Genomic DNA, 23,164 nt, shown 5'->3' with positions numbered 1-23,164 from the left:
ATGGCTCTCACAGTCACTGTTGTGAACAATTAGCACGCACCTCACTCCAATTGCCCTTGGACTTGTGTGCGAATCACTTCAGTAGGAAAAAACAAACAAGGATAGAAATCAGTGAAATGTGACAACCATGTGCGTGGGTAACGGTCAACAAAACACCTAATGGGCTACATGTAGCCCTGAGCCACAGATTGCCCACGGAGGAGGTGGAATTGTCACTGGACTAGTACTCCAGAGGCCCAGGGTAATGCTCTGGGGACCTGGGGTAGAATTCCACCAGGGCAGTTGGTGGAATTTTAATTCAATAAAAATCTGGAATAAAAAGTCTAATGACGACCATGAAACCATTGTCGATTGTTAATTTTAAAAAAACAATCTGGTTCACTAATGTCCTTTAGGGAAGGAAATCTGCCATCCTTATCTGGTCTGGCCTACATGTGACTCCAGAACTGCAGCAACGTGGTTGGCTCTTAAATGCCCTCAGGGATGGACAATAAATGCTGGACCAGCCAACAATGCCCACATCCCATCAATGAATAAAGGAAAAAAGAAAACCACTGGACTGCTTGATTGGCACCCCTTCCACAAACATTCACTCCCTCCATCATCGACGCACAGTCGTAGCAGTGTGTACCACCTACAAGATGCACTGCAGGAACTTACCAAGGCTCCTTAAACAGCATCTTCCAAACCCACAACCACTACCACCCAGGAGGATAAGGGCAGCAGATACATGGGAACATCATCACCTGGAGGTTCCCCTCCAAGTCAATCATCCCAACTGTTACTTCACTTTGACTGGGTCAAAATCCTGCAATTCCCTCCTGAACAGCACTATGGGTGTATCTACATCTCATGGACTGCAGCGGTTCAAGAAAGCACTTCACATTTGCAAACCAGAGTATTTTTTCTCCTACAGTTCTAAACCGTTTTGTCTTCTCCCAAAGAGTTGATTTATCTCCTTCATATACTAAATTGCAATTGTCGTTTACATCACCAATCCACCCTCACTGGACAGCCATATCTCTTGCAGTGATCTTTGGAGGCTGGGAAGCGGAAGCATGGTTGATTTGTCATTCTCTCTAACCAGTGCTACAGTGAAATGTAGCATTCCTACCACTCCAGTGGAGCGTGGATTCTGTACCTCAGCAGTTACTGATAGTCACAAGCTACCGAATTTCTGCAAATCTTGCAGTGATTGTGATTTACGGATATGTGCCCTCTTTTCGTAAATTACTTCGGGTGTAAAGTCAGACTGGCTCAACCAGAGCTCTAAGCTGACTCATTTGTAGTCAGTATGCACCAGCTATACTCGAGGTGGCGAGATTGCAAATGGAAATTAGTGCAGGAAAAAAACCATTGGCCAGGAAAACAGCTAATGAGTAACAGCCGTCTTTCACGGTCGAGATAATTTGGGTACAACCCTGTTCCCATGAGACGAATGGACAGAGCATCTAAACCTAAAACCACCCTGAATGATTTTTTTAAAAAAGAGGCTGGAATAAAAAAGAAAAAAGGGCAATGTGCAATAAATGTCAGTTATGACATGCAACAGAATGCATGTACTCAGGAAGAAACTGAAAAATTATATAAGGGCAAAGATTAGCAGGCAGAATCAAAGGGGAACCTAATAATCTTTTAGAAACTTTTTAGTAGGGGGCAGCGCGGTGGCGCAGTGGTTAGCACTTCTGGCTCATGGCGCTGAGGACCCGGGTTCGATCCCGACCCCGGGTCACTGTCCCATGTGGTGTTTGCACTTTCTCCCAGTGTCTGCGTGGGTCTCACCCCTACAACTCAAAGATGTGCAGGGTAGGTGGATTGGCCATACTGAATTGCCACGTAATTGGGGGAAAAAATGAATTGGTACTCTAAAATCCAGAGCCCCCTGGATGTCTGGAAGTGGATAACCAAGAAAAAGAGTAGGACCCATTAGGAACCAAAAGGTAATGGTGTGAGGAAACAAGAGGACATAGCTTTGGTCCTTAATGAATACTTTGCATCTGTTGTCACAAGAGATGGGGACGAAACAGGCATTCCAGGCAGGGAGATAGAGGTGTGAAATATTAGATTAAATTAACATAGCAAATAAGTATTAATTGATTTAAAAATCTTGGAACACAGGTGAACCCCTAGCCCTGGACAAAACCTACCCTAGGCTACAAGGGAAGAGAGGAAATAGTGGATGCTCTCACCAGCATTTTCAAATCCCCCTCTCGCCATTTTCCTCTCTGTTCCATATCAATAGTTGGACTTGAATGTAGGGGATAGGATTAGGAAATTTGCGCAACTTACAAAAGTTGGTCATGTGACTGTAGGCTGCAGGAAGACATCATTGGGCTAAATCAGGTGGATGGAACAGTGACAAAAGGAGTTCAATTTCGAAGTATAAGAGGTAATACACATTTGCAGAAGACAAATTTGGCAAGGAATACACAGAAGTCTATTAACAGTAGAACAGAGGAGCCTGTAGGGAGATCTAACGGACATGTAAAAAGGAGTCTAGATAACAGCGCAGAAGGAGGCCATTCAGTCCATCGAATGTGTACCAACCCTCCGAAAGACAACCCTACCCAGGCCCAGTTGTCGGCCCTATCCCGGGAACTCCACCCAGCCCACATATCTTTGAACACAAAGGGTCAATTAGAATGGCCAATCTACCTAACCTGCACATCTGACAATGATATGACAAGCATAATTTCAAAGTTTGCAGGCAATACAAAACTGTGGTAATTAGTGATGACCTGAGGCATACATACATACATACAAGTAAAATGGGCAAACGCAGCGGATACACCTTAAATGTGGATAAGTGTGACGTGATATGACTGAGAAACAACAAGGGGTGGCAGTAAAATCTTGATGCCATTTTGAAGGAAATGAAAGAGCAAAGAAACCTCAGGATACACATTCACGAAATGGCAAGGTAGCAAAACAGGTAGATAAGGTACGAAAGAGAAAATGCTGGAAAATTTCAGCAGGTCTGGCAGCATCTGTAGGGAGAGAAAAGAGCTAACGTTTCGAGTTCGATGACTCTTTGTCAAAGCTTTAACTCTTTTCTCTCCCTACAGATGCTGCCAGATCTGATGAGATTTTCCAGCATTTTGTCTTTCGCTTCAGATTCCAGCATCCGCAGTAATTTGCTTTTATCCAGGTAGATAAGGTAGTTAAGAAACCACATGGGACACTTAGCTTTGTAAATAGATAGGGTGAACAGTTGGAGGCTTTTTCCCAGGGCGGAATTGACAGTCACAAGTTCAAAGTGAGATGTTTGGAGAGAGAGGGGGGGGGGGGGGGGGCTTTTTTTAAAAAAAAAACACAAGAGGATGGTGGTGGCCTGGAATGCACTGCCAAGTGGGTTGGCTAAGGCAGATACGTTAGCAACCTTTAAGACTTATCCGGATAGTCACATGAACAGACGGGGTATAGAAGGATACAGGTCTAGATAAGACACTTACTCGGTGCAGGCTTGGAAGGCCAAAGGGCCTGTTCCTGTGCTGCATTGTTCTTTGTAAATGGGGGCAGTCATGCTACAGATACAAATGTCGGATTTGACCGTAGTTGGAATATTGAGCACAACTGCCAGCATTTGTTGTCCATCCTTAACTTCCCTTCAGGTGGTGAGCTGCTGCCTTGAAACGCTGCAGTCCCTGTGATGTAGGTGCACCCATATTGCAGGTATTGAGTTCCATGATTTTGACCCAGTGACAGCGGAGGAGCGGCAATATAATTCCAAGCCAGAAGGATGCGTGCCTTGGATGGGAACTTGCAGGTGGGGGGTATTCTCATGTACCTGCTGCCCTAGTTCTTCTAGATCAGTGATAGACAACCTAGGCTAGTGAGTGGGCCACATGAGTGGTCCTCCTTCATCTCACTAGGCCACAAGGTTGAAATCAGGCTTGTTCACTGACCATCACCCCATGACGAAGAATAAATACATTTAATACGTGCAGAATGTTTCATAAGAAGTTATAGGAAATGCTTAATAATTTATATATTAATGGAACCATCAACTTCAAATGGTAAAAGCAAAATAAATATTTACACTTTGAATAGAGGGAGCACCCAGCTCGCACAGTCAATGTTGTGACCATTCAGCATGCCACGCACTTCACTTGCCCTCGTTTTACATCCCTATCACTTCAGTCATACTAGTAGGAGAGAAAAAAAACTACACGGATGGAAATCAAAGGAAATGTGGCAACCCTGCACGTGGGCAGCGGTCATCAAAATGTCTCTTGGGCCACACTCAGAACTCCGGGCCACAGGTTACCCACCACTGTTTTAGATGGTAGAGGTTGAGAGTTTGGAAGGTGCTTTCAATAGTCTTGCTGAGTTGCTGCAGGGCATCTTACACGGTACACATTGCTGCCACCATATGTTGGTGAAGAGAGTGACTGCTATGATGGTGGATGGGGTGCCAATGAAGTGGTTACTTTGTCCTGGATGGTGTCAAGCTTCGAGTGTTGTTAGAACTGTACTCAGTCAGGCAAGAGGAGAAGTATTCCATTACACGTCTGACTTGTGCCCTACAGATGGTGGACAGACTTTGAAGTGTCAGGAGTTACTGGCCACAGAATTCTCAGCCTTTGATCTGTTCTTGTAAAAATCAGTGAACCATATTTTAAGGGTGTCAAGGCACTGGAGACGTCAAAGAGAAGGTTTACCAGGATGATATTAGGAATGAGGGATTTCAGCTTTGCAGAGAGTTTGCAAAAGAGAATTTCTTCACAGGAGGTTTAAGATCTGGAGCAGGGTGGGGATATCAGATTTCATAACATTTTTCAAAAAGCAACTGAATAAGTTAGTCTAAAGAGGATCAATTTACAGAGAGCAACGGGAAAAATGTTGGGGTAAGGCATTAATTTGGAGTGCCTAAAGTGTAAGCTCAGGTGTGAAAAGTCAAATGGTCTCCTGTGCTGCAAGATTCTATTCCATGAAACTGTCATCGAACTATTTCAGTGGATGTTAGCACAGTGGTAGCACTGCTGCCTCACAGCTCCAGGGACCTGGGTTCAATTCCAGCCTTGGGTGACCATCTGTGTGGAGTTTGCACTTCCTCCCAATGTCTGTGTGGATTTCCTCTGGATGCTCCGGTTTCTTCCCACAGTCCAAAGATGTGCAGGTTAGGTTGATCGGTCATGGTAAATTGAGCCTTGACGTCCAAAATGTTAGGTGGGGTTACTGGGATAGAGTGAAGGCATGGGGGCTTAAGTAGTGTGCTCTTTCTAAGGACCGGTGCAGGCTCGATGGGCCAAATGGCCTCCTTCTGCACTGTAAATTCTATGATTCTGACGCTGTTTCAAGCATGAAAAGTTCCACCCGGTAACCACCAATACCAAAAACAGATCTGGGTGATCATTCTTCTCCTTTCCGATTGCAGAATTATGGTTGCATGCCTGCATAAGAGTCATAGCAATTTAAGATAATTCACCAGATGGCACACAAAAGAGGCCACTCCTCCCTCCCCCATTACCCAAAGCCTCCCATTCAATGCAGGCACTCAATGCCACGTACACATTGTATATGCAGTGTCAGCTATTCAGACTGATGAGAGGCTTGTTGTTAAATAATGGGTTAAGAGACATTGCAATTGATTGTCTCATTTATGTTAAGTATCCATTAATTGACACTGATATGTAAAGGGGCTTCAGGTGGCCTCTGTCAGGTGATGTACAGTTAAGAGTTTTGTGCAAAGGCTGTTGGAATGAAATAAATGTGTGTTTGTGAAGGAGGAACTGTCTTCCCTTATTTTCTGAAAGGGAATCGTACGACCAATGGAGAAGTGCAGTAGTTATGTGGACTAAGGTAACTGCTTTGGGAAAGAGAAAACAAGGTATGGCATTGGCTCTCTACCATATGGCAGTAAAATCCGAAACAAAGTGCTTTCTGAGCTGGAATTGGAAGAGTTAGACTCAGAAGAAGGTCTGGAGACTTTATTACATTATATGGATAAGATTTAAAAGAAAGATGACTTGTTAAGTGCGTATGAAGCATGGTCGGATTTTAATAAGTTCCGGAAAATGGAGGATATCTCCATGGAAGACTATATAATGGAATTTGGCAGTCTATATAAAAGGCTGCAGAAACACAACCTGGAATTTCCACAGTCTGTGTTGGCCTTTAAATTACTTGACTGTGCTAGAGTGAGCAACATGGATAGGCTCCTGGTTTTGACAAGAGTTCAGTTTACTGACAAGGATACCTTATTCGAACAGATGACAAAAGCTTTACAAAAGTTTCTGGGGAAACATTAGATTCTGATGACCCAAATAGGTCAGCCTGCAATAAGGCAGAATATGGAAGATACACTACTAACAGGATGGCAAAATCGTATGGCTACGAACAGGGCTCAAGACTATAGACTGAGACCGAGACAAGGAAATTATGAAGACAGAAACCCAGTTAGAACCTACAATAGGAAGATGAACCCCAGAAATGCACGGGGCATGATAAATTGATGTTTTCGATGTGACTCTCCATACCATTATGCTTTCAACTGTCCAACTCGTTATGATAGAGTGTTTGAAGCGACACATGACACGGAAGAGTCAGAAGAGGAAAAGGTTAGTGACCAGAAAGAAGGCATTGTCCTATTGACAAGCAGTTTTACGCCGGTAATGAGGGTGTTGGTTGCAGAATCCTTCAACTGTGCTGTATTGGACAGTTGCTGCACATCTACTGTGTGTGGAATTGACTGGTTAAAATATTACCTGGACTCCTTGAATGCTGAAAATCGTAACAAGGTTAAGGAATTTGAAAGTTCCACAAGTTTCAGGTTTGGGGATGATAATACTCTGAAGTCGCTGAAAAGAGTGGTGATCCCTTGCAATATTGCCGGAGTGAATCATTTCATTAGCACGGATGTTGTATCAAGTGAGATACCTTTGCTTCTGAGCAGACCGTCGATGAAGAAAGCACACATGAAACTGGATATGGAACAGGATAAGGCAACAGTTTTTGGGAAGACGATGGACTTACAATTTACACAGTCGGGACACTATTGTATTCCATTACTGACAAATAATATTTCAAGTAGAGTGGTTAAGGATGTGTTAATGGCAGTTGAAAATGGGATTTTAGCTGATAAAAAGCTTGTGGTATTAAAACTGCATAGGCAATTTGCACATCCGTCTCCTCGGAGGCTGAAAAATTTATTAAAGGATGCAGTGGTAAGGGATGACGACTATACTAAACTGATAGAACAGGTTAGTGACCGCTGTGAAGTTTATAGGAAGTACAGAAGGACACCAGCACGACCGATAGTAACCCTATCTTTGGCCAGGGATTTTAACAACATTGTGGCCATGGACCTCAAGATCTGGGATAAAGCAAATATATTTATTTTGCATTTTGTAGATTTAGCAACCAGATTTAGTCAATCAACGATTGTACGAAGTAAAGAAAAGAGAGTCATTCCGGATCAAATCGTGGAAAAATGGATAGGGACAGGAATGGGTTCACCGGCAAAATTCCTTACGGACAATGGGGGAGAATTTGCTAATGATGAGTTTAGGGATGTGTGAAAAAACATGAATATCAGAGTTATGAATACGGTTGCAGAAAGCCCATTTAGTAATGGTGTCTGTGAAATAAATCATGCTGTCACCGATGGCATGCTTCGGAAAATTTTGGCAGATCGACCAAATTGCAGGCTAAATTCAGCTTTAGCATAGGCAGTACATGCAAAGAATTCATTGCAGATGGTTGGGGGCTATTGTCCTATCAATGAGTGTTTGGTAGATATCCTAAAATTCCGTCCATTTTGGATGACCAGCCTCCAGCTTAGGAGGGGACTACTCTGGTTTTGCTGAACATTTAAATGCTTTACATAGCAGTAGAAAAGCTTTTTTGGAAGCAGATGTCTCTGAAAGAATTCACAGATCTTTAAGACATAACATACGGCCATCAGATGCCGTTTTTCAGCAAGGAGGCATGGTATATAAGAGACAATTCTAATGAAAGGAAAGGCCCAGGGAAGATCATAGGCATGGTTGGCAAAACAATTATTTTGCAACATGGCAATCAAACTGTTAGGGTACATTCATCAAGGATAATGGGCACAGATTACAAATTTTCAAATCTAGACAGAGCAGAGAGACATGACGAGGAACCAGAGTCATCTGGTACACATGTGTTACAGAACTATGAGGACCAATTAACTGATATAGACAGGGTTTCTGTGGAGGAACACAACACTTCTGATGAATTAGAACAAGCCATTTTCCCGAAAGGGCAACTGCCAAAGGTTGATGCAAAAGTGACATACTTGCCTGAAGGGTCTAGTCAATGGAAGGATGCAACTGTTATTATTAGAGCAGGGAAGGCCACTGGAAAGTATATAAACATTGGTTGAATGTACAGCATTCAGAGGAAGGAGTCAAGACAATGGATTGGGAAAACGAAGTTCAAAAATGGAGGGCACAGAAACGCAGTACCAGTTCAGATCGTACATCGGATAGTGAACAGGTCCACAGGAAAAGGTTGAGAACTATTGAAAGGACATCCCACAGCAGAAGGGAAAGATCTAGCAGTACAGAACGAGGTACCAGGCGGGAGAGGGGACGTAGTTTATCAAGGTGTCGGAACATGAGTAAGACTACGAATACTAATAGGAGTAGAAGCCCACATGCACGTGAGATTTTGGTGGCTTCAAATAAATTAGATGAAACAGCAAGAATTGCATAGTTGGAGTGAATTTGGGGTATACACGGAAGTACCGGATAGGAGACAAAGAGCTCTATCCCACAGATGGATTTGCACGGAGAAGGTTCATCCGGATGGAACTTATAAGGCTTGTGGCAAAGGGATTTGAAGATAACTTAGAAGATCAGGATTTAAGGGTAGATTCACCTACAGCAGGAAAGGTTAAAAGATCTTCGTGGCTCTATTAGCCACAAGGGCATGGGAATGCAAATCTATAGATATAAAAGCTGCCTTTTTGCAGGGGCATCAGCTCCAGAGAGACATTTTTCTCCATCCTCCTAAAGAAGCAGCTAACACAGAAGGGGTACTCTGGAAGTTGAACAAATGTGTATATGGATTAAATGTTGCACCTCGAGCCTCGGTATTTTTCGGTAAGGTCAGTTTTGTTAGTTAGGCTGTTGCCACTTGAAAGCAGATCCTGCAATGTTTTACTGGCACTATAAAGGAAATCTTTCTGGCATTTTTATGATGCATGTCGATGGATTTTTGTGGGGTGGGACTAGTGATTTTGAAGCTATTGTAATCTCTGGTTTGAGGAAAGAATTCAGGGGTGGAAGTCAGGCTTCCAGTGCATTTAAATATATTGGACTGGAAATTGGACAGACTAAGTTAGGGGCAACTTTACGTCAGCAATCTTATTTGGAAAGCATCAGCCCAATAGCAATTAGTTGTGGCCGAGTTTCACAAAAAGACGCAATGGTTTCAAAGATAGAAAAAGAGCAACTGCGAAGTTTAATTGGGGAACTGAACTGGTTAGGTAGACAGACTAGACCGGATGTGAGTTTTGATGTCTTAGAGTGGAGTACAAAAATGAATGGTCCCAAAGTGGAAGACATAATAAGGAGCAAATAAAGCATTGGCCAAACTAAAAATGCAGGACTGTGTTTTGAAGTTCCGGGTTTTAGGTGACCGCAGGCACTTGAAACTCTTAGTTTATAGTGATGCGCCCTAAGCAAATTTATGTGATGGGGTTTCAAGCGCAGGAGGTTTTATAATTTCCCTTTTGGGGAACAATAGTAAATGTTGCCCGCTTGTGTGGGAAACAAAGAAAATAAGGAGAGTGGTAAAAAGCACTTTGGCTGCTGAGACGCTAAGTCTTGTAGAGGCGGTGGATATGGCCTTTTATAGAAGTATGATATTGACAGAAATTTGGGGATTTGGGTAATATACCTATTGACTGTCACATTGACACATCCCTGTGGGAAAATGTGCACTCTACAAAAAGTGTCAATGAAAAGAGGTTATGGATAGACATCGCAAGTTTGAAGCAGATGTTGGACAGAAGGGAAATAACAAAAATTAAATGGGTCGACAGGAGCTATCAACTGTCAGACTGTTTTCCGAAGAGGGGCGAGTTCACAGAAACTTTTGGATATTGTTAATGAAGGGTGCTTGTTTCTGTGATTTTTTTCTTCTTCTTTCTTTCTCGTCCAAACAAAAAAAAGGGGGGAAATCATGTGTGTTTTTGAGTTTCTTGAAATTTTGTTTTCACCTAATTTTTTTTTTCCAAGGAAGGGGAGACTGTTAAGTAATGCGTTAAGAGACATTGCAATTAGTTGTCTCATTTATGTTAAGTGTCCATTAATTGACACTGATATGTAAAGAGGCTTCAGGTGATGTCTCGTTAGAGTTTTGTGCAACGGCTGTTGGAATGAAATAAGTGTGTTTGTGAAGAAGGAACAGAACTTTAGACTCTTCATATCACAGCAATTTAAACATCTAACACTTGTGATATAGCTCAAATTTGATATACCACCCTATTAGCGTAGTGCAATAGCCCTCAATTCATCATCTAAGCTCAAAACATGCAGAACGGCAAAAAAGTATATTGCAGCACAAGGTACCATCGGGACGGCAAGGTGGAGCTGACGAGGAAGAAATGTTAATCTGGGTTCTCATGTGAATACCCAGCATTAAGGACTTAATCACAAACCATAGCTGACTTTGTTTGTTCAAATATAAACTGCAAGAGACTCACCTTTCTTAACAGGTCACATTCGCGTTCCTCCAGAGCCTTCTTGTGCCGTGAAGTTACTGCTTTGACTTCTGACCGAATCACTTGAGCTTTCATTTCAACTTGTTCCACCATGGCTCTGACTTTCTCTATACTGAGCTGTAAGGACAAGGGGGGGGCATAAATAGAAGTATAATTAATGAGCCACCCAAAGAACTCTCTGAACATTTACTTTATATGCCAACATGATTGATCTTTGGTGCTACAGCAATGTACAAGGTGTGTGTCACAGGACTTCTGTATTCAACTATTCAGAATACAAGTTCACAGTTAGCTAGCCCGATATTGAAATTCTTTTCCCAACTGAGCATTTCTTCAGTTTTTAAAAGAGCTACAGCTAGCCTATTCGGGATCAAGGACTGGCAACGAATGCTGGCCTAAGCCAGCAAAGCCCACACCCCCTGAATTAATTTTTAAAAAGTTAATTGCCAATCACGAAAGCTGACAGGCCTTTTCCCAGCTGTCCACAACCTCAAGAAGTTATTCTATCCATATTGATACAGATGAAAAATTCCCTGGAAATTTAAGAGAACAAGAACGTATTTAATCTTAGTATCAAATGCAAAGCCCACACCTGTCCCAACAGCAAAAAGGTCACAACCTTCATGGGGAGTACCTTCACAGGTCCTAACCAGCACTGTGCTATTGCGTTTTCTATTTGGTCATTGGACAATTACAGGGTGATGATCCTAGCGGACTTCTCTTTTCCTTCTCTCCCTGATCCAGCAAAGCAATGGCCAACTGAGCACTGACTAAGTTCAGTTATAATGCAGTGAACTGAAAGATGAAATTGCCTACAGCCATTATCCATCCAGGCTCAGCAACTTGGGCAAGATACAAAGAGTAGTCAGCATACATGAGCTTTGGTATTGGGGTCACCCTAGATTAGCCAGCTAAACATTATAACACTTAGCGCCAACAGATATTAGAAGGGAACAGGTTGATTATCTCATTTTACAGCAATCTAGAAGTGTGCTTATTTTTAATCTAAATAGTTTGAATGACAGGCAAGAATTCTTGTACACTGCGGTTTGAACACCGTTTGGAAAACTATTTCAGCGTTTGCAAAATGGGTGCTACATGACAAGAATCTTACTTTGCAACACCATTGCAGCACAGGATCTTTCTTCCTTCACATTTCCTCTAATTCACTTCAATAATGTGAAACATCCCAAAATATAATGGGTGTTAATTTCCAGTAATAATAGTTCCAAGGGCAGCACAGTGGTTAGCACTGCTATTCGATCCCAGCCCCAGGTCACTGTCTGTGTGGAGTTTGCACATTCTCCCCATGTCTGCGTGGGTCTCACCCCTACAATCCAAAGATGTGCAGGGTAGGTGGATTGGCCATGCTAAATTGCCCCTTCATTGGAATTTTTTTTTTTTTTTTAATTAGTTCCGGCTAGAAATTGGGTTACTCATCCCTGATGGCATGGCTGTTTGTGTTGGTCAACTTCCAATTACACTTTCCTACAGAAGATTTTTTTAAAAATCTTTTTAATCTGATGGGTTTGTTATGCAATTGTGTTTAAGTTCAACGCAGCAGTCCTTTTATTCTTAAATTCTGAGCATACCTTGGTATTTATGCGGGGAAAATAACTGGAACCAGTCACTAAACTGTAGAAATATATAATACATAAAACACATCTCTTTGCCTTTATTCGATGGCTTTCTGCTTCACCGAGGTAACACCAGACACAAACAGATAATGCAGAGCAGTACTGAGGGAGTGTTGCATAGTTGGAGGTGCTCCTCGCAGGCAAGATAGTAAACTAAGGAGCCTGCCTGCAGACTGATGAGTGGGCTGCACGGTAGCACAGTGGTTAGCACTGTTGCTTCACAGTGCCAGGGCCCCAGGTTCGATTCCCGGCTTGGGTCACTGTCTATGCAGAGTCCGCATGTTCTCTCAGTATCTGCGTGGGTTTCCTCTGTGCTCCGTTTTCCTCCCACAAGTCCCGAAAGACGTACTATTAGGTGAATTGGACATTCTGAATTCTCCCTCGGTGTACCCAAACAGGTGCCAGAATGTGGCGACTACTTTCACAGTAACTTCATTGCAGTGTTAATGTAAGCCTACTTGTGACACGAATGAAGATTATTTATTTAAGATCTCAAAACATTTTTCAAGGCCCCAATACCCAGGTCAAAATTTAATCCTCAAATCAACATCACTAAAACAGATTATTTTGATCTTATAGAATTCAGATGAGGTCTTTGTTCCTGGAAGATCAAATTCCAATGATAGATTTGAAATTGGCTAACTGAGTAAATTGAATTTTTAAAAAGAAATTTTTTTTTTTTTTTATACGAGTACCCAATTAAGGGGCAATTCACCTACTCTGCATATTTTTGGGTTGTGTGGGCGAGACCCACGCAGACATGGGGAGAATGTGCAAACTTCACACCGACAGTGACCTGGGGCTGGGATTGAACCCGGGTCCTCAGCACCATGAGGCTGCAGTGCTAACCACTAGGCCGCCATGCTGCCCGAGAGTAAATTGAATTTTAACGAGGGCAGCACGGTGGAGCAGTGGTCAGCACTACTGCCTCACAGCACCAAGGTCCCAGGTGCGATCCAGGGCACGACTGTGGCGCAATGGTTAGCACTGCTTCCTCACGGCACCGAGGTCCCAGGTTTGAACCTAGCCCTGGGTCACTGTCTGTGTGGAGTTTGCACATTCTCCCCGTGTTTACGTGGGTTTCGGCCCCACAACCCAAAGTTGTGCAGGGTAGGTGGATTGGCCACACTAAATTGCCCCTTAATTGGAAAATAATGTATTTTAACAGATACAATTTTCCATTATTTATTTCTTCATTGTATAGTAGCAAATTGCATTTTCAACAGGCATAGCATGCCACAAACAGAATCAGGAAAGTTAGAGCCTATGAAATAAGACAGTAACAACATAAATATGAAATTGGCCAAATGACAGGAAAGTGTTGTTGTGAATGCCACTTTTTCAGACTGAAGGAAGCTACAGAAGGAGTGTCTCAGGGTCTGTGTTATAGCCTTAATGGTGGTTAAATATTAACAATCCAGACCGTGGTGTACAGGACACAATTTCAACATTTACAGAAGACACAAATCTTAAAAGTATTATGAATTGTTGAGGAGTGCAGTGATAAACTCCATAGGGCCTCGGCTGGTGGAATGCACGAACAAATGGCTGATGATATTTCCTCCAGTGACGTGTGAAGGGATTACACTTTGATACATTAAGAATAAGAGGCAATATAAAAGAAAACAATTCTAAAGAGGGTGCAGGTGCAGAAGCAGAGGGGACCTGGGGGCATATGCACACAAGTCATTGAAGCTGGCAGGGTAGATTGAAAAAGTAGTTAATAAACCATATGCGATCCCGAGCTTTATCATCAACCCTGGTCCCCACTCTACCATTACCAAGCCAGAATTCAACCCTGGTTCAATGAAGAGTGCAGGAGAGCATGCCAGGAGCAACACCAAGCATACGAAAAATAAGATGTCAACCTAGTGAAGCTAAAGCACAGGCCTATTTGTATGCCAAACAGCATGAGCAGCAAGAGCTACGCGATGTCACAACAAACGCATCAGATCCAAGCTCTGCCGTCCTGCCACATCGAGCCGTGAATGGTGGTGGACAATTAAACAACTGACTGGAAGAGGAGGCTCTACAAATATCCCCATCCTCAATGATGGAGGAGCCCAGCACATATGTGCAAAAGACATGTTTGAGGCATTCACAACAATCTTTGGCCAAGAGTGATGAGTGGATGATGGCATCACAGAGTCCTAGCTAAACTGGAGTTAATCAGGGGGAAACTCTCCGCATGGAGTCATGTCGGACATGAAGGAGGATGGTTGTGGTGGTTGAAGGTCAACCATCTCAGCTCCAGGACATAACGTCAGGAGTTCCTCAGGGTAGTGTCCTCAGTCCAACCATCTTCAAGTGCTTCACTGATGGTCTCCCTTCCATCATAAGGTCAGAAGTGGGGATGTTCGCAGATGACTGCACAATGTTGAGCACCATTCGCGACTTCACAGATAATGAAACAGTCAGTGTCCAAATGCAGCAAGATCTGGACAATATCCAGACTTGGGCTGACAAGTGGCAAGTTACGTTCCACACAAGTGACAGGCAATGACCATCTCCTATAAGAGAGGTTCTAACCATTGCCCCATGACATTCAGTGACATTACCATCACTGATTCCGCCACAATCTCCATTCTGGAGGTCACCAGTGATCAGAAACTGCTCTCCACTTGCCTGGGCGAGTGCAGCTCCAACAACACTCAAGAAGCTCAACATCATCCAGGACAAAGCAGCCCACTTGATTGCTCCCCCTTCCACAAACATTCAAACCCTCCATCACCGACGAACATTGGCAGCCGTGTATACGATCTACAAGATGCACTGCAGTAACTCGCCACCGTTCTTTAGATAACACCTTGCAAATCCACGAAATACAAGAGCAGCAGACACCCGACTTGGAAATATAATCGCCATTCCTTCACTGTCACTGGGGTCAAATCCTGGGAACTCCCTCCCCAACACCACAGTGGGTGTAACTACACCTCAGGGCAGTGGTTCAGGAAGGCAGCTCACCACCACCTTCTGAAGGGGAACTAGGGAGAGGCAATAACTGCTGGCCTAACCAGTACACCCTGGATATGAAGTTTTTTTAGAAAGAGAATAAAGAAAAATTACAGCACAGGAACAGGCCCTTCGGCCCTCCAAGCCGGTGCCAATCCAGATCCTCTATCTAAAACTGTGTGGAAGAAAAAAGATCTGCTGGCTCTGCCACATGCAGGGCACATGATCGAGGGAGTTGCTGTCTTGTACCTCTGCTTCCATGTTTCAGCTTAATTTGTTTCCAATGGTGTGCCCCAATGTGTTTGGTGTCTTCCAGAATGAACTATTTCCATTTTGGTCAGTCGCAAGCCAGGCTTTTCCAGAAGGCAGCAGAGATGTTTGACCTCTTCAGGGATGCTTTGAGGATATCCCCGTGACATTTCTGTTGTCCTGGGAGTTTCCTGCTACAACCAAGATCCAAGTAGAGCAGTTGTTTCGGGAACTTGGTGACAGCACACACGTATCATCTGCTTGCATAGATGGAATAGTTTCTCACTTGGTCTGTAAATTATTTCCTCATCTGGGTGGTACAGTGGTGCCTCACAGCGCCGAGGACACGGGTTCAATTTCGGCCCTGGGTCACTGCCCGTGTGGAGCTTGCACATTCTCCCAGTATCTGCATGGGTCTCACCCTGACAACCCAAAGATGTGCAGGGTAGGTGGATTGACCACGTTAAATTGCCTCTTAATTGGGGGAAAAAAATGTTAAATTTAAAAAAAATATTTCCTCGCCTGTGGATAATTTGCTGGATAGGAGATGCAGTACTGCAATGCGGAAAATGGAGAGGGCTGGTGAAGTGGAACATCATTTCTTGACCCCAGCCTTCACCGAGATAGGGGGCTAGATTCTCCGCTCCGCCATGCCACATTTCTGCCCCGACCCGCCAGCGGGATTCTCCGTTATGTCGGCCGGTTAATGGGGTTGCCCATTGTGGGGCCGTCAGGAAACCCCCGGGCGCCAGCAAAACGGAGAATCCCGCACAGGGTTGTGGTGGCTCCATTGGTGAGGATCACCATTTGCACGTCATCACGAAGTAGATGGTGACAAATTTCTGAAGACGGCCACATTTGAGGAGGATACCTCCTTCAGCCTTTCACAGTTGACCATTTATGAGAGGTTGAAAAAAGGCCACATACAAATGCTGGTGCTATTCTTTGTACTCTTCGTAAGATGTTGTGTGCAGTGATCAAGTCTACAGGTGCCTCTTGACGGGTGAAAATCAAACAAGCTCTGGAATGAATCTGGTCACTGGAAGGTGGTGATTGAGGAGCATCGTTGCAATGAACTACCACAGTTACCACAATTGGACTCGGTTCTCCATAGCCATGATCACAGCTAAGGTCCAATACATGATCCTGGGCAAAAGCAAAACCTGTGCTGGAAATTTGAAATAAAAATGCTGGAAACACTTGCTTAAAGCCGGTTACACTTTTTACTATTTCCTGTTCTCATTGCCCGAAAAGAAATCGGGTTCTCTCTCTCCACATTTACTGCCAGGCCGGCTAAGTACTTCCAGCATTTTCTGTAGCATCCCAGATTTGCCTCTAGCTGAATGGGGATATCGCAGACCTAAAATCGATAAAATTCTGCCCCGCACGCTATGTTGCATGAAGGAAGTTTTATAATATGGCTCTACGAAGATTACGCAATTAAATGTGCCTCTCCTTTTCTTTCCATTCCATCATAGATCATAGAATTTACAGTGCAGAAGGAAGCTATTCAGCCCATCAAATCTACACTGGCCCCTGAAAGAGCACCCTTCCTAAGCCCACACCTCCACACTCACCCCGTAACCCCACCCAACTTTTGGATACTACATTTAGCATGACCAATCTACCTGACCTGCACATCTTTTGACTGGGGGAAGGAAACCCACGCAGACACGGGAGAACATGCAGACTCCGCACAGACAGTGACCCAAGCCGAGAATCGAACCCGGTCCCTGGCGCTGGGAAGCAACAGTGCTAACCACTGTGCTACCGTGCCGCCCCTCACTGCTGAGCTTATTAGTGAAGGAAAGGCCTCCCGTTCTACATGTACACAATGCAGCTCCAAAGGCTGGTTATTCAAAATATTAATGTTGTAAAAATCTGCCACATCTTTTCCGAAGACAAAATGTAAAGTCCAATGAATGACAGGAGCTAAAAAAGACTGGACATCCGAATCAGATAGGTCAAATCTCGGGGGGAAAGTACCAAATTATGTTATTGCTGTTTTCCCAGAATTTTTAATATTTAAATGAACAGTTTAAGCACGTGTTGGGTGGCTTCATTTTGGAAGCACATTTCCTAGTCCATGAAGCTTTAGCCATCTAAAAAATATGTAAATTGCATTATTGAAACCCCACATCATTTTCATCATCGACAATCTTCAATGTACACACAGAATTTTGAACTAAACTAGATTGCATTTCCAGCAGCTCGGTAACTTGTTTGCAAACATGACTTTCAGAGTGCAACACAAAGTAATTTAATAAACCACAGAGTTTTATAGAGGTTAGATTGCAGAGCATCAATCTAAAAGCACAGCTTGGGCATCGACAGCCAAGTCACTATGGGCCCTGGCAACATTCCAGCAGTAGGACTGAAGATTTGTGTTCCAGAACTAGTCAAGCTGTTCCAGTACAGCTTCAACAGTGGCATCGATCCAGCAATGTGAAAAGCTGAACTCCAGAGATGAGGTAGGAATGACTACCCTTGACATAAAGGCAGCATCTAACAGTGTAGCATTAGGAGCAGAACTAAAATCAATGGGAATCAGGGGGGAAACTCTTCATTAGTTGGGTGTCAAACCTGGCACAAAAGAAGATGGTTGCGGTTGTTGGGAAACAATCGTCTCAGTCCTGGGACATCGCTGCAGAGTTCCTCAGGGTAGTGTCCTCAACCCAACCATCTTATGCCGTTTCATCAATGACCATCATGAATGTCAGAAGAGCGGATGTTCACTGGTGACTGCACAATGATCAGCCCCATTCACGACAAGTCAGATACTGAAGCATCCCATGTCCAAATGCAGGAAGACCTGGACAATATTCAGGCTTGAGTTGATAAGTGGCAAGTAACATTCACGCCACACAAGTTGGAGATGGCCATTGCCCGCCACAAAAGTGAATCTAAACATCTCCCTATGACATTCAATGGCATTACCATCACTGACTCACCCCCCACTATTAACATCCTGGGGATTACCACTGACCCCAAACTGAACTGGACCAGTCATATAAATTCTGTGGCTACAAGATGTCAGAGGCTGGGAATTATGCGGCGAGTAACTCATCACCTGACTCCTCAAAACCTGTCCACCATCTACAAGGTACAAATCAGGAGTGCGATGGAATACATTCCTGCAACAACACTAAGACATAGAACAGTACAGCACAGTACAGGCCCTTCGGCCCACAATGTTGTGCCGACCACCTATCCTAATCCAAGATCAACCTAACCTAACACCCCTTCAATTTACTGCTGTCCATGTACCTGTCCAAGAGTCGCTTAAATGTCCCTAATGATTCTGACTCCACCACCTCTGCTGGCACGCATTCCACACACCCACCACTCTCTGTATAAAGAACCTACCTCTGACATTTCCCCTGTACCTTCCTCCAATCACCTTAAAATTATGTCCCCTCGTGACAGCCATTTCCACCCTGGGGAAAGGTTTCTGGCTATTCACTCTATCCATGCCTCTCCTCACCTTGTACACCTCTATCAAGTCACCTCTCTTCCTTCTTTGCTCCAGTGAGAAAAGCCCTAGCTCCCTCAATCTTTCTTCATAAGACATACCCTCCAGTCCAGGCAGCATCCTGGTAAATCTCCTCTGCACCCTCTCCAAAGCATCCACATGGAATGAAAAAAATCCTTCATATAATGAGGCGACCAGAACTGGACACAATATTCCAAGTGTGGCCTTATCAGGGTTTTATAAAGCTGCAACAAAACCTTGCGGCTCTTAAACTCAATCCCCCCGTTAATGAAAGCCAACACATCATATGCCTTTCTTAACAACCCTATCAACCTGGGTGGCAACTTTGAGGGATCCATGTACGTGGACCCCAAGATCCCTCTGTTCCTCCAGACTTCCACAAATCCTGCCTTTTACCCTGTATTCATTCAGCACTCAAATTTGACCTTCAAAAATGAATCACTTCACATTTATCTAATGATGTGATTTAACGAATCGCCAAATTCACAAAACTCTGCAAGTCGCTTGGGGGCTGCGACGTAAATGTGTAATACTTTCCCCTTCGGATTCCTTTGATGTAATCAAACCTTTCCGCAATAAATAACGGTGCATAATGGTCTCCGAACATTTTATCCAATTCTTGATACGTCTTATCCCCAGGTATATCGGGCTGAACCAAGATTCTTAACAAATTAAAAGTCTTGCTTCCAATTCCAATGCAGGGACCGTAAAATCTTCCAAAGCTTTATTGGCTAAAATATTGGAATCTTTCGGAGTATGACTTCGAGTTATGTGAGTCTTCATCAAATGAGTCCATCGCACCAAAATTTGCCACCATTTTTAACGGTATCGGAATGTCCTCCACAACTCTCCTCAAATTAAGTTATGTAAAGTTGAATTACCAATTTGTAACAGCTTTAATTTGCATTGCAAGCTGTGAGGATCCTTTATTTGCTGCCCAGTGCCTTACTACTGCACGTGGCAAGATCAGCAGCCTGAATTCCTTTGCATTCCTGCCCCAAAACCCTTACTGGTTCCAGTGACAGGTGCAATGTCTGACCTTCTGTTAATCTGCTTAATAAATTGACCTGTTGAAGCTGCTCCACTCTTCTACATCAACTCTACAGCAACAGTCGAAGTTTGGATTTTTTTTCTTCTGAAAATATTTTGTTTTCCAGATCTATACCTTGGCGGCAGTTTTTACACTGTTGTATCTTTGAGACTAACAGAACAAAAGAAATAGATTGCAGTTGCATTAAGGTTGAATGCAACATTAACTGACGCTTGACAAAGTAGCCTACTTGATTGCTACCCCATCCATGACCTTCAATATATACTCCCTCTACCACTGACACAGTGCAGCAGTGTGTACCATCTACAAGATGCACTGGAGCAACTCAACAGGATTCTTGGACAGCACCTTCCAAAGCCGTGACCCCTACCACCTAAAAAGGACAAGGGCAGCAGATGCAGAGAAACCCCATCACCTTCACTGTTGCTGGTTAAATATCCTGGAACTTCCTTCCTAACAATGCGGTGGGTGTTCCTCCAACACACAGAATCATTACAGTGCAGAAGGAGGCCATTTAGCCCATCAAGTCTGCACCAACCCTCTGAAAGGGCATTCCACCTAGGGTCAGGCCCCCACCCTATCCCTGTAAGCCAGCTAATCTAACCTTTTAGATACCAAGGGACAATTGATCATGGCCAACCCACCTAACCTGCTCATCTTTGGACTGTGGGAGGAAACCGGAGCACCCGGAGGAAACCCACGCAGACACAGGGGGAAAGTGCAAACTCCACACAGACAGTAATCGAGACCGGAATTGAACCCGGGTCCCTAGCAGTGAGACAGCAGCGCTAAAAACTGTGCCACCGTGCCGCATAGACTGCAGTGGTTCAAGAAAGCACTACACCACAATCTTCAAGGGCAATTAGGGTTGGGCAATAAATGCTGGCCTAGCCGGCGATACTCATATCCCACGAATGAATAAAAAACTTGTTGCTAAGGAGCTCAGACAGGCTAGAAATATGGAAATGCAGCAAACCATAAAATGATACATCATATGGGGAGGGTAGAATTTTCACGTAACTTATATAGATGAAAGGTTTATACCAACCACTTTAACCAAAGGGATCACCCCAACTGAAAAATAGGAGTAGATCATACAGATCCTCAAGCCTGCACCACCATTCAGTAAGCTCATGGCTCATCTTTTAGCTCAGGTCCATCGTTCTGTCCTCTCCTTATATTCCCTTGGTGCTCGAAAATCTATCTGTCTGTCATAGCCTGTTACAATACACCATCCACAGAGATCTGAGGGTGGTTCTGGCTGACCCCTCAGTAAAATTACTGCACAAGATTCGGGGGGGGGGGGGGGGGGGGGGGGGGGGAGGCGCATTATCCGGTCTTTCTTAAATGGATAACATAATTACTTAAAACAAGCATGATTTTGAGCATATGCCCAATCAAAATGACTTATTCAAATACACAAACTAGCACTGTATATTTAGAGTTTGAATCACAAGTGAAGACAGCTGCTCTCAGTGCTGAGTCATCTGCAGAAGTACATAGCTTAACACTGCAGGTGACCACATGTGCCAGGTTGGATTTTCCGTCATCATAAAGATGAAGATGTCACAAAGAAACTGGCTGAAGTCTGCACCTGTTATGCACATTACTCTCTCCTCCTTTGAACCAGATTCAAGTGAGATCGTGAGGACCAAGCAGGCTCCCCCTCACATTAAAGGTATGCGTCGCCAAGATCATCCAGCGTGGGTAATGGGGGAAAATAGTTTGCAAAACACTGAGCTAGCAGAGAGGTCGTCAACATTCGTAGCTCTCAGAAAACATTAGCATTGAGCCACTTTGCTCAGGAGTGAAGTAAAACTATTCATTGCACCTGATCTCAGCTGGCTGGCTATCTTCCTTTCATTCCAACCCAGCACTATGAAGTAGCTCAGCAAAAAAATAAAATAAAACAAGTGTCTAAGGCTCTTGAGCCAGTCAAGAACAAGGGACCAAGTCTATAACAACTGGTCTTGCCTCAAGATGTGAACAGGACTTTGGTCCATAATATGTGGTTTTAATCAGAGTCTGTAAGTCGAGTTCATGCCTCAATATTGGAACATTCCAATTTGCAGTGACTACTATTCAAAAATAACGACATCGAGACCATGCAGATAACCACAGCTAAGTATTTGCAGTTAATTGCAATTTCTTTTTTGTGAACTCCAATGCTTTAGGTGTCTGTTTTGGATATTTCACAGATCTCAGACATGCAACACTCACCAAATCCTAGTTTTGGCCAGGGGCTTCGAAAAAAATCTTCACCTGGAATCAATTTAATGCATGAGATTTTTGTTATTCTTTCATGAGATAAGCATGCTGCCATGGCCAGCATTTGCTGTCCATCCCTAATTGACCCTGTGAAGGTGGTGGGTGGTAAACTGCTTTCTTGGTCAACTGCAGTCCATCTGGTTTAGGCACACTCAAGTTAGGAGGGACAAAGATCGATATCAATGACCATATTACATTTCCATTATAGAACTTAAATCTTACTTGCGAACCGAATCTCTCAAGTACTTAAAACTTTATTATCAGGAGCGAAAGGGGTGACGGCGCTGAAAAAAATCCGACTCATTAATAACTGCAGTTCAAAATTTAGAATCCTCGAGAGCGCTGATCAATTCCAGGACATACCAAACCAGTACCAGTAACTCCAAGATGGCCAGGGAGTTTAGATTTTCTACAGAGGGGGCAGTGGGCCACTCACCTCCAAATTCTTTTCAGAATCCATTTTGTTTCAATGTCCTGCGAGAGAAAGGTGGGGTAGGTTTGTATCTTTTTCAAAATAAGAGGCAGAGAAAGAGATCCTGTCATCTAATATGTATTAATTGAAACAGATAACATTCAAGTAGTCTCCCAGCCAACCTTAATAACAATCGCGGCTATCCTGCTGACACGCAGGCCAGGAGCAACTCTCTCCATTACTGGTAGTAAAACTCTTCTCAGTCACGCACCCTCACAAACCCTTTAGTTAACTGCTGACTCGGGAATTCCATACCACAAACATTCAAGCTGCTTGCCAAAGCCTTGGTTTTTATGGAGAGGTTGTTAACTCTTTCAGGCCAACCGAAACCAGCTGCCTCAATTTA

The 23,164-nt window shown here is 43.7% G+C and overlaps 1 protein-coding gene across 1 annotated transcript in view; it reads right to left on the bottom strand.

Annotated features, from left to right (window-relative positions):
- Positions 1-23,164, bottom strand: part of trim71 (tripartite motif containing 71, E3 ubiquitin protein ligase) — a 74,341-nt gene that overhangs the window by 8,908 nt on the left and 42,269 nt on the right. The window contains exon 3 of the mRNA XM_072518563.1: positions 10,679-10,813. Within this exon, the coding sequence (XP_072374664.1) occupies positions 10,679-10,813 (135 nt within the window). The remainder of the gene's footprint in view (positions 1-10,678; positions 10,814-23,164) is intronic.

The sequence above is a fragment of the Scyliorhinus torazame genome, chromosome 10 (assembly GCF_047496885.1).
Source record: "Scyliorhinus torazame isolate Kashiwa2021f chromosome 10, sScyTor2.1, whole genome shotgun sequence".
Lineage (NCBI taxonomy): Eukaryota > Metazoa > Chordata > Chondrichthyes > Carcharhiniformes > Scyliorhinidae > Scyliorhinus > Scyliorhinus torazame.
This window is presented reverse-complemented; position numbering and strand designations above follow the sequence as displayed.